General features: G+C 30.3%; 2 protein-coding genes across 2 annotated transcripts; both read right to left on the bottom strand.

Annotated features, from left to right (window-relative positions):
- Positions 1 to 422: 422 nt before the first annotated feature.
- Positions 423 to 2,879, bottom strand: LOC127114262 (beta-galactosidase-like). Its single transcript, XM_051046568.1, has one exon. It carries the CDS (start codon positions 2,856 to 2,858, stop codon positions 423 to 425), a length of 2,436 nt encoding a protein of 811 aa, XP_050902525.1. The 5' UTR covers positions 2,859 to 2,879.
- A 4,872-nt stretch (positions 2,880 to 7,751) lies between these two features.
- On the bottom strand, positions 7,752 to 10,199 carry LOC127114264 (beta-galactosidase-like). Its single transcript, XM_051046570.1, has one exon. It carries the CDS (start codon positions 10,185 to 10,187, stop codon positions 7,752 to 7,754), a length of 2,436 nt encoding a protein of 811 aa, XP_050902527.1. The 5' UTR covers positions 10,188 to 10,199.
- Positions 10,200 to 13,182: the final 2,983 nt, after the last annotated feature.

The following is a 13,182-nucleotide window of genomic DNA, read 5'->3' as shown; positions in this document are numbered from 1 at the left end:
ATAATATATATTTATGTTTTAAAAATAAATGGAAATAAATTCATATAATAATATATTGTCCTCACAGTTTAAAATTTCTGACTCCGTCCCGGATTATATGTGTTTTTGAGTTGTTTCACTATAATTTTACTAATTTTCAATGAAAAACTAAACAAACTATAATGTTGTTCATGAGGTATAACATCTTGTTTGCAAATATACGGGTCATTTTGCTCTGTAAGAATGATACAATTTTTCATGGTAGAAATGTTGAAAGAGATTGGGTGGTTGCTCAAATAACTTTTATTGTTACCACAACTTACATTAACGTTTAAACTAAAGAAAAATGATTTTAACTTACGATATGTGAAATTTTTAATATATTATTTAAAATTTGATAATTGGACATTTAATTTTTAAATTAACTTGTAGAAAATTCTGGCTTAACATGTCACCTGCACCGCTAATTTAGCTGTACTATTTGTTACTCCAAGTGGAACACTAAACATTTCTTTTGTAACTATAAATCCACAATTACTTTTTCCTATGCATGCAGCTTCCACAACAGATTGGGTATTTGTAGCTTCCCAAGGCCCTTTCTTAAAAGAACCACACTGGCCTTGTGGATTCCCAAAGCTAGCAAATTGGATTTGTGAAATTACTTGTCCACTTTGGCATGATAGTTCGAGTTGTGCGCCTTCATATACATTAGCACAAATAATTCCTGTTGTCACAGTTTGGAACTGAACACTCTGAGGATTACCACCTATTTCCTCAAATAAAACCAATATGTTCATGTCATCATTCAAGAATGATCTTGGTACATGATACCACCTTTGCGATGGACTTCCACAATTAGTGTTGCACTTTTCCTTTACATATTTTCCCCGATAATCGCACGTGTCACTGCATCCATTTGTAGCTGTAACCCAAGAAGCCCAATAACGACCAATGCTATGTCCATTCACCCAAGCATGTCCTTTACCTAGGCCTTGGAAGTCCACCACGATAGGGTTTGTTCCAAAAGGGGCTTTAAACTCTGCCTTATACCAAGTCATAGGTTTTCCAATAGGAATATGAGGTGAATTAGTGTTCCATGATACACTGAGATGTTGTTGCGAATCATATAAACGTTTCCTCTCACCATTCAAACCAACCTTATAAGACCAAAGGTTGGTTGACAAATCCATAGTAACATTATTTTTTCCAATCAATTGAACAGGGCCACCTGATATGCCTGTTTTTATCTCGTCAAACCATGCACCATAGTTTGCAAGCCCGACAGTGGCACTAAGCAAAGTTATAATGTTTGTTCCATTCTTCAAAGAAACTTTCTTTTCATAAGTGAATTTATTTCCCCATTGGCTAAATTGGTATCCTATATACCTCCTATTAACATAACCATGAAGTGTATGCCCCATAGTGTTCACACTGAGAGTTGCATTGCTCCAAATTGAAGTGTCATTGATATCAACACTAGTCATGTACCATAAATAGTCACTAGCATCCAAGGTTAGTTCCTTCTGCTCCAAGAGCTGATGTGCTTTAATATTTCCCTTTCCATTCATGGTGTCTTTCTTTGGCTCCATTTTCCATTCCCAAGTGAGTTCATTAGAACTATTATCACCACTCTTTTTCACCATTATTGAGGTCTGACTATTAACTTTTGCCGTATTGAAAATTTCTTTGTTGCATCCATCAAGAATGGTGACGGACCAGGCAGGAACAAAGTATTTACCATCATTTTGTAAGTCAATATTTGCATCTTTGTTAGTGTCATTATTGCTCAGGAAACAAAATCTTGCGCCTGTGGAATTGGCGTATGTTGTAAGTGTGATTCCATTGCCAAGATCCTTGTCATTTACTGATATATAATTTGTAAGAACATTTTCACCCAATTTAATTGCTGCATGAAGTTGCTTAAGATGTCCCCATTTTGGTTGATTCAAATTCCCATACTCATCAATCGGTGCATCATAGTCATAAGATGTTGTTATATATGGTCCACCTGATGTGCGGCCAAAGTTGGTTCCTCCATGGTACATGTAGTAATTGTTTAATACACCTCCATTTTGGAAAAAGCGTGCAACTGAGAAAGCTGAATCTTCAGCACTTCTATGGGGAACCCTTTCACCCCATTTTTGGAACCAACCAATCCAATTTTCAGTGAACATTTTAGGACTTTTTGGGTTATTAGGTTTAAAATTATGACAGTAGTATCCATTGCAAGTATTGATGATAGGTTGGGGAGCATCACCTTGCTGACACATGATCCATGGAACCCCAATATTTTGTGCTAGAGCCATTTGAGCACACCATTTAACGTATTCCTTCCCGGCATCTTTGTAATTCCACATGATATCTCCATATTCATTCTCAATTTGAGCTAGAACAATGGGACCTCCTTGTGATGCAAACAGATTTGCTTCTTTTGCCACATTCACGATCTTTGTGGTGAAAATCTGCATTTCTTTCTTGTAAACCTCATTATTTGTTCTTAGCTCGATCCCAGGAATATTGTGAAGCCACAATGGGAATCCTCCGTAGTTCCATTCCGCACATGCATAAGGACCAATCCTCATAATGGCATATAGTCCAGCTTCTTGGATAAGCTTGAAAAATTTGACAAAATCCAAATTTCCTGAGAAATTATATTCACGTTGAACAGGTTCGTGACGATCCCAAAATATATAAGTTTCAATGGCATCAAGGCCACCATCTTTGGCCTTTTGAATAAGGTCGGGCCACATCTCCACAGTGCTTCTTGGATAATGGATTGCACCTGAAAAAATAAGACGTCTTTCTCCATTGATAATTAGAGCTTTTGAATCATAAGTAACCTCTATGGCAAAACACGAGTGCAACATAATCATACTCATTAAGAGAATGCTATAACAAGATAACAAACCCATTTTGAACATGTATGATTCTTCCGTCTTTTTATTGAAATATTATAATTGAGAAAATGAATTATATAGGAAAATGTAGTTTGGTTGTTCCCCAAAAATAGTGTTGAACTATCTAATCAATATTCTAAATTAGATTTCTCTTCATAAAAAGTATGTTATATGTGTTGGTCACAAGAAAAAAAAGACACCCAAGGAGTGAGTAAGAACTCGTCAAATACAACCTATATGTTCTAAAAATCTTCAAATATTTAACTTTGTTTATCCAAATACAATTATTAATTTTTAATTTAAGTAATGGAAATAATGAATGAAACAAAAAAATCTTCAACCAAAGTGTACATAAAACTACGGAATAACAAAATTATGCTTGTCGCATATATCTAAATTAGCATATTTAAATTTGCTATTATAATAATTTATATATAGTAAAAGAGATATAATTCCAAAATATTGATTACAAATTATTCAGGGTTAGTTGATGGTTTAGGATAAGATAAATACAAATATAAGATGAATGAACGGTATAAAACACGAGAAGATCTAATTATATCATGTATTTTATATAGACAAAAAAAAGTTTGCTAACATAATCTATTTGATATGTATATGACAATATCGAATCTAATCCTCCACATAAAAAATAACTCTTTAAATGACTTATAATTTTGATTTTACTTTCACACAAAAAAACAGTAGTTGTCTCCTTATATCAAATTATTATTTTTATTAAAAATATTTTATTATATAAATAAAAAAGATATATTGAAATTTAAAGTAATAAACTTTTTTTTAAAATTATTTTTATCAATCTCTTAACGTTAAACATGCAAAGTGAAGCAAATTGTGTCTTATATTAAAAATTAAATACCTTACTATTTGTTATATGCTTATTAATTCTTTATAAATGTTCATATTAGAAACTATTTTACTGCCCCGATTATTAAAAAATTATGAATCTGCCATTGATAACTTATACCATTCAATTATATATTTTAGTTATACGAACAAAAATATTTTATTATTATATATTTTAAATTATATTTTGCAATGGTTAATATATAGTAAAAAAATTATATTATGATGGTTTCATACTCGACCCGTACTTGAAAATATGATTTTACTTTCAGAGATCTGTTATAATATGTGGCATATATAACTTATTGTTCTTGTTCAAAATAGAGAGACGTCATTTAACTGTGGACATGTCGAAGGTTTAGTGAAATTAAGATTTAGATTAAAAGGTATTTAAAATAGTTGTCCATAGTGTGTCGATTTATAAGTTGAACTTGTTCATATTTTATACTTCGAAAAAATATAATGATAGATTGATCGATATAGATTTTTATTTAACATAGTCCATGAGTGACCCGAGATTATTTTCTCTTCATTCATATCCACATCCCCTAAGCATGAGGTTCTTAAGGGTGATATGCTTTAGAAATAGTTATCCCAGTCTAAATGGCATGTTTGACCCGTGTAACGAGTTGCAGGGTCCATATTTGAAATCTAGGCTAGTTTTGTTTGAGGTCATGATCATATCCTTAACCCTCATGTCTGTCCAAAGCCCTAAAGCAAGTGGTTATTAAGGGTTAAATTCTTAATGAAATTATTTTGGTCCACCAGCACCTAGGAGCGAGATTGATTTGTATGAGCTGTGTATTTCTAATTGGTGTGTTCATGCCCGATTGACAAAGAAATATTTTTGCTTGTTATAAGTGTGTTTATTGTGTCGAAGCCAACACGATGAGGTTTATAATTTCTCTTGAGAAGAATTCTCTTTACTAGTTGATTTTTTTTCAAAGAGAATGTACCAGTCTGATCTCTAAAAGCTTTGTTGTTGTTGTCAAAACCAATTTACATTGTAGTATCTCTATGATATCACATATTGTAGTTTATAGATAAATGATTCTTCTTTTATCAGATGAACTACCAGTTGTATATTTTCTTAATTAACGAGATATTCATTTGGTATTTCGAGCTTTTTCACGAGTACGAAGAATATAATTTATATCTGAAGAATTGTATCTTCTTAGAAATCTACGACCATTTAATGGAGAAAATTTCTCAATGTTCTATATATAATCACATAGGAATTACTATTTCTCAAGTAAATCTTAATGTTTATCCCGGTACTAATATATCTCCCTCATCTCTTAGTGGTTTTATTTATTTATTTGTTATAAATTAGTGTTGTTTTTATGTTGCCATTTTTTATATTTTGGTAGGGTTTTGGATACTCCGTTTCTTTGTTGGCATGAGTTATAAAGTGTACCATACCAACTTCTTTAATAGAAATGTAAACTTGTTAATCATAAGACACGGTCTATATTAGGGGTGAATAATGCAAAAATTGATGCCTTTTGTTTTTGGTGCAGTTTAAATAAAGCCATATGTCTTTCCACGAGAGGTAGATTTGTTGAAAATCACAGTCGAACACGAACATTGTTAAATGATAGTATCACAAGAGTTAGCCTCTTTCTTCAAATGAGTTTAATATGGTCCAATTCATTTTAAATATATGCCAACACATAGAGATTCTATTTGATTTAGGGGAGAGTTTACAATACTTAGTCCTTTAACTAGAAGGATTTTAACGTGGCCCTACTTCTTTTAATGATACATATGCGCGTAGATGATTGTTGTAAATCCTACTTAGGGGATAGCATCATAAGACTTATTTATATTACTAAGGAATTTTAACATGGTTCAACTATCACTCATGATATTTTGGTGGATAGATGCATGTTGTCAAACCGATTTAGGGGAGAGTATCACAAGACATAGTTCCTCTACCAAGAGGATTTTATCACATTCATTCCATTCAGTTGTTTTTTAATAAAAGATATAAAACTCATGCAATGTAAGTGGTAAGATGAATACATAAATAACATAAATACAAAATTATATCAACTTTATTGTTTGTTTTGTGAAATTATTTGACATATTTCGTACTTTTATATATAACTGGTTATCCTTTTAACTCTTCACCTAGTAGTTTAGTTATATTTTATCATTTTAATTCATCACATTTATTTGTATTCCTTACATTAAGTTCGACAAAATACACTTTTTTGTTATTAAAATCAAATAACTTTAAGTTTTGAATACAATTCCACTTTATATTAGGAATGCCATAAAAGCATATCCTTCCAGAAAATTAAATTTTTAAATAAGTAAAACGATTTTAACTTTAATAATATAATTTTTCGTAACTTATAAAAATATCCATTTACAAGTCATATTGATAATACATTGGCTTAAAATTTAGGGGAAGCTACTAAAGATTTATATTAAGAGTCATGGAAATCAAAAAATAATAAAAACTTGTAAGTAATATATTAAAAATAGAAGTTTGTGTTGAATCAATATTGGTTCAAAGCTAAAACATCATTGCCTTTAACAATTTGAAATCTAAATCTAAATAATGTATCATAATTATTATTTTAATGAATTTTAAATGTCAATCAATTACTATTATCACATGAACGGAATTAGACATTAATTTATGGCGCTTAATTTAATATATATATATATATATATATATATATATATATATATATATATATATATATATATATATATATATATATATATAACTTATCGCATAAGTTAATGTATACATTGAATTCTAATGATAAATTTCACATGCGCTAATATGCTTTCATATCTTTGACACTTGTGATAAAATATTTCATTAAAATAATTATCCTAATAAATATATAAAATTTGATCTAAGAAAATATCAGGATAAAGATAAACATGTAAGACTTACAAAACACACTTATACCTAAAAAAAGAGAAAGAAATAAAAGACACATAAAACTATGATTTATTGTTTAAAAGAAAAATAAAATGTGTGGTGCAAGTTTTTTATTAGAAAGTAATAACAAGCTTTAAATATGAATTTTTTGAAGCAATTATATGTAGGGACGGAGGCACATCCATTGGTATGGGGGCATGTGCCCCCACTATGTTTCTCAAAAAACAAATTATATATATATATATATATATATATATATATATATATATATATATATATATATATATATATATATATATATATATATATTTTAGTAGATTTTAAATTAATTGAAATAATATTATTATTATGAATATATTATTAAAAATTATAAAATATATGAATGTTTGTTTAGGATATTCTTTGAAATTAATGTGAGTTTTTTTATTTTCACTGTAAATAATTAAATCAAAATATGGCATACTAAATATATTCGATTTTTTTTTTGTATAACTTCAAAATATTTTTTCCCTAAACCTTTAAAAAAATTGATTTATAGGATTTTATATTAATATTATGATCTTATAAAAAATGCATACAAAAAAAATATTATTTTTTATAATAAAATTTAGGAAGTTACAAAAATAAAAGATTTATAATATATTAAATATTTTTTTAGATATAAATTTCATTAAAAAAAATATAATATATATTTATGTTTTAAAAATAAATGGAAATAAATTCATATAATAATATATTGTCCTCACAGTTTAAAATTTCTGACTCCGTCCCGGATTATATGTGTTTTTGAGTTGTTTCACTATAATTTTACTAATTTTCAATGAAAAACTAAACAAACTATAATGTTGTTCATGAGGTATAACATCTTGTTTGCAAATATACGGGTCATTTTGCTCTGTAAGAATGATACAATTTTTCATGGTAGAAATGTTGAAAGAGATTGGGTGGTTGCTCAAATAACTTTTATTGTTACCACAACTTACATTAACGTTTAAACTAAAGAAAAATGATTTTAACTTACGATATGTGAAATTTTTAATATATTATTTAAAATTTGATAATTGGACATTTAATTTTTAAATTAACTTGTAGAAAATTCTGGCTTAACATGTCACCTGCACCGCTAATTTAGCTGTACTATTTGTTACTCCAAGTGGAACACTAAACATTTCTTTTGTAACTATAAATCCACAATTACTTTTTCCTATGCATGCAGCTTCCACAACAGATTGGGTATTTGTAGCTTCCCAAGGCCCTTTCTTAAAAGAACCACACTGGCCTTGTGGATTCCCAAAGCTAGCAAATTGGATTTGTGAAATTACTTGTCCACTTTGGCATGATAGTTCGAGTTGTGCGCCTTCATATACATTAGCACAAATAATTCCTGTTGTCACAGTTTGGAACTGAACACTCTGAGGATTACCACCTATTTCCTCAAATAAAACCAATATGTTCATGTCATCATTCAAGAATGATCTTGGTACATGATACCACCTTTGCGATGGACTTCCACAATTAGTGTTGCACTTTTCCTTTACATATTTTCCCCGATAATCGCACGTGTCACTGCATCCATTTGTAGCTGTAACCCAAGAAGCCCAATAACGACCAATGCTATGTCCATTCACCCAAGCATGTCCTTTACCTAGGCCTTGGAAGTCCACCACGATAGGGTTTGTTCCAAAAGGGGCTTTAAACTCTGCCTTATACCAAGTCATAGGTTTTCCAATAGGAATATGAGGTGAATTAGTGTTCCATGATACACTGAGATGTTGTTGCGAATCATATAAACGTTTCCTCTCACCATTCAAACCAACCTTATAAGACCAAAGGTTGGTTGACAAATCCATAGTAACATTATTTTTTCCAATCAATTGAACAGGGCCACCTGATATGCCTGTTTTTATCTCGTCAAACCATGCACCATAGTTTGCAAGCCCGACAGTGGCACTAAGCAAAGTTATAATGTTTGTTCCATTCTTCAAAGAAACTTTCTTTTCATAAGTGAATTTATTTCCCCATTGGCTAAATTGGTATCCTATATACCTCCTATTAACATAACCATGAAGTGTATGCCCCATAGTGTTCACACTGAGAGTTGCATTGCTCCAAATTGAAGTGTCATTGATATCAACACTAGTCATGTACCATAAATAGTCACTAGCATCCAAGGTTAGTTCCTTCTGCTCCAAGAGCTGATGTGCTTTAATATTTCCCTTTCCATTCATGGTGTCTTTCTTTGGCTCCATTTTCCATTCCCAAGTGAGTTCATTAGAACTATTATCACCACTCTTTTTCACCATTATTGAGGTCTGACTATTAACTTTTGCCGTATTGAAAATTTCTTTGTTGCATCCATCAAGAATGGTGACGGACCAGGCAGGAACAAAGTATTTACCATCATTTTGTAAGTCAATATTTGCATCTTTGTTAGTGTCATTATTGCTCAGGAAACAAAATCTTGCGCCTGTGGAATTGGCGTATGTTGTAAGTGTGATTCCATTGCCAAGATCCTTGTCATTTACTGATATATAATTTGTAAGAACATTTTCACCCAATTTAATTGCTGCATGAAGTTGCTTAAGATGTCCCCATTTTGGTTGATTCAAATTCCCATACTCATCAATCGGTGCATCATAGTCATAAGATGTTGTTATATATGGTCCACCTGATGTGCGGCCAAAGTTGGTTCCTCCATGGTACATGTAGTAATTGTTTAATACACCTCCATTTTGGAAAAAGCGTGCAACTGAGAAAGCTGAATCTTCAGCACTTCTATGGGGAACCCTTTCACCCCATTTTTGGAACCAACCAATCCAATTTTCAGTGAACATTTTAGGACTTTTTGGGTTATTAGGTTTAAAATTATGACAGTAGTATCCATTGCAAGTATTGATGATAGGTTGGGGAGCATCACCTTGCTGACACATGATCCATGGAACCCCAATATTTTGTGCTAGAGCCATTTGAGCACACCATTTAACGTATTCCTTCCCGGCATCTTTGTAATTCCACATGATATCTCCATATTCATTCTCAATTTGAGCTAGAACAATGGGACCTCCTTGTGATGCAAACAGATTTGCTTCTTTTGCCACATTCACGATCTTTGTGGTGAAAATCTGCATTTCTTTCTTGTAAACCTCATTATTTGTTCTTAGCTCGATCCCAGGAATATTGTGAAGCCACAATGGGAATCCTCCGTAGTTCCATTCCGCACATGCATAAGGACCAATCCTCATAATGGCATATAGTCCAGCTTCTTGGATAAGCTTGAAAAATTTGACAAAATCCAAATTTCCTGAGAAATTATATTCACGTTGAACAGGTTCGTGACGATCCCAAAATATATAAGTTTCAATGGCATCAAGGCCACCATCTTTGGCCTTTTGAATAAGGTCGGGCCACATCTCCACAGTGCTTCTTGGATAATGGATTGCACCTGAAAAAATAAGACGTCTTTCTCCATTGATAATTAGAGCTTTTGAATCATAAGTAACCTCTATGGCAAAACACGAGTGCAACATAATCATACTCATTAAGAGAATGCTATAACAAGATAACAAACCCATTTTGAACATGTATGATTCTTCCGTCTTTTTATTGAAATATTATAATTGAGAAAATGAATTATATAGGAAAATGTAGTTTGGTTGTTCCCCAAAAATAGTGTTGAACTATCTAATCAATATTCTAAATTAGATTTCTCTTCATAAAAAGTATGTTATATGTGTTGGTCACAAGAAAAAAAAGACACCCAAGGAGTGAGTAAGAACTCGTCAAATACAACCTATATGTTCTAAAAATCTTCAAATATTTAACTTTGTTTATCCAAATACAATTATTAATTTTTAATTTAAGTAATGGAAATAATGAATGAAACAAAAAAATCTTCAACCAAAGTGTACATAAAACTACGGAATAACAAAATTATGCTTGTCGCATATATCTAAATTAGCATATTTAAATTTGCTATTATAATAATTTATATATAGTAAAAGAGATATAATTCCAAAATATTGATTACAAATTATTCAGGGTTAGTTGATGGTTTAGGATAAGATAAATACAAATATAAGATGAATGAACGGTATAAAACACGAGAAGATCTAATTATATCATGTATTTTATATAGACAAAAAAAAGTTTGCTAACATAATCTATTTGATATGTATATGACAATATCGAATCTAATCCTCCACATAAAAAATAACTCTTTAAATGACTTATAATTTTGATTTTACTTTCACACAAAAAAACAGTAGTTGTCTCCTTATATCAAATTATTATTTTTATTAAAAATATTTTATTATATAAATAAAAAAGATATATTGAAATTTAAAGTAATAAACTTTTTTTTAAAATTATTTTTATCAATCTCTTAACGTTAAACATGCAAAGTGAAGCAAATTGTGTCTTATATTAAAAATTAAATACCTTACTATTTGTTATATGCTTATTAATTCTTTATAAATGTTCATATTAGAAACTATTTTACTGCCCCGATTATTAAAAAATTATGAATCTGCCATTGATAACTTATACCATTCAATTATATATTTTAGTTATACGAACAAAAATATTTTATTATTATATATTTTAAATTATATTTTGCAATGGTTAATATATAGTAAAAAAATTATATTATGATGGTTTCATACTCGACCCGTACTTGAAAATATGATTTTACTTTCAGAGATCTGTTATAATATGTGGCATATATAACTTATTGTTCTTGTTCAAAATAGAGAGACGTCATTTAACTGTGGACATGTCGAAGGTTTAGTGAAATTAAGATTTAGATTAAAAGGTATTTAAAATAGTTGTCCATAGTGTGTCGATTTATAAGTTGAACTTGTTCATATTTTATACTTCGAAAAAATATAATGATAGATTGATCGATATAGATTTTTATTTAACATAGTCCATGAGTGACCCGAGATTATTTTCTCTTCATTCATATCCACATCCCCTAAGCATGAGGTTCTTAAGGGTGATATGCTTTAGAAATAGTTATCCCAGTCTAAATGGCATGTTTGACCCGTGTAACGAGTTGCAGGGTCCATATTTGAAATCTAGGCTAGTTTTGTTTGAGGTCATGATCATATCCTTAACCCTCATGTCTGTCCAAAGCCCTAAAGCAAGTGGTTATTAAGGGTTAAATTCTTAATGAAATTATTTTGGTCCACCAGCACCTAGGAGCGAGATTTGTATGAGCTGTGTATTTCTAATTGGTGTGTTCATGCCCGATTGACAAAGAAATATTTTTGCTTGTTATAAGTGTGTTTATTGTGTCGAAGCCAACACGATGAGGTTTATAATTTCTCTTGAGAAGAATTCTCTTTACTAGTTGATTTTTTTTTCAAAGAGAATGTACCAGTCTGATCTCTAAAAGCTTTGTTGTTGTTGTCAAAAACAATTTACATTGTAGTATCTCTATGATATCACATATTGTAGTTTATAGATAAATGGTTCTTCTTTTATCAGATGAACTACCAGTTGTATATTTTCTTAATTAACGAGATATTCATTTGGTATTTCGAGCTTTTTCACGAGTACGAAGAATATAATTTATATCTGAAGAATTGTATCTTCTTAGAAATCTACGACCATTTAATGGAGAAAATTTCTCAATGTTCTATATATAATCACATAGGAATTACTATTTCTCAAGTAAATCTTAATGTTTATCCCGGTACTAATATATCTCCCTCATCTCTTAGTGGTTTTATTTATTTATTTGTTATAAATTAGTGTTGTTTTTATGTTGCCATTTTTTATATTTTGGTAGGGTTTTGGATACTCCGTTTCTTTGTTGGCATGAGTTATAAAGTGTACCATACCAACTTCTTTAATAGAAATGTAAACTTGTTAATCATAAGACACGGTCTATATTAGGGGTGAATAATGCAAAAATTGATGCCTTTTGTTTTTGGTGCAGTTTAAATAAAGCCATATGTCTTTCCACGAGAGGTAGATTTGTTGAAAATCACAGTCGAACACGAACATTGTTAAATGATAGTATCACAAGAGTTAGCCTCTTTCTTCAAATGAGTTTAATATGGTCCAATTCATTTTAAATATATGCCAACACATAGAGATTCTATTTGATTTAGGGGAGAGTTTACAATACTTAGTCCTTTAACTAGAAGGATTTTAACGTGGCCCTACTTCTTTTAATGATACATATGCGCGTAGATGATTGTTGTAAATCCTACTTAGGGGATAGCATCATAAGACTTATTTATATTACTAAGGAATTTTAACATGGTTCAACTATCACTCATGATATTTTGGTGGATAGATGCATGTTGTCAAACCGATTTAGGGGAGAGTATCACAAGACATAGTTCCTCTACCAAGAGGATTTTATCACATTCATTCCATTCAGTTGTTTTTTAATAAAAGATATAAAACTCATGCAATGTAAGTGGTAAAATGAATACATAAATAACATAAATACAAAATTATATCAACTTTATTGTTTGTTTTGTGAAATTATTTGACATATTTCGTACTTTTATATATAACTGG

The sequence above is a fragment of the Lathyrus oleraceus genome, unplaced genomic scaffold (assembly GCF_024323335.1).
Source record: "Lathyrus oleraceus cultivar Zhongwan6 unplaced genomic scaffold, CAAS_Psat_ZW6_1.0 chrUn0475, whole genome shotgun sequence".
Classification (NCBI taxonomy): Eukaryota; Viridiplantae; Streptophyta; class Magnoliopsida; order Fabales; family Fabaceae; genus Lathyrus; species Lathyrus oleraceus.
The sequence above is the reverse complement of the archived record's forward strand: the minus strand, read 5'-3'. Positions and strand labels throughout refer to the sequence as shown.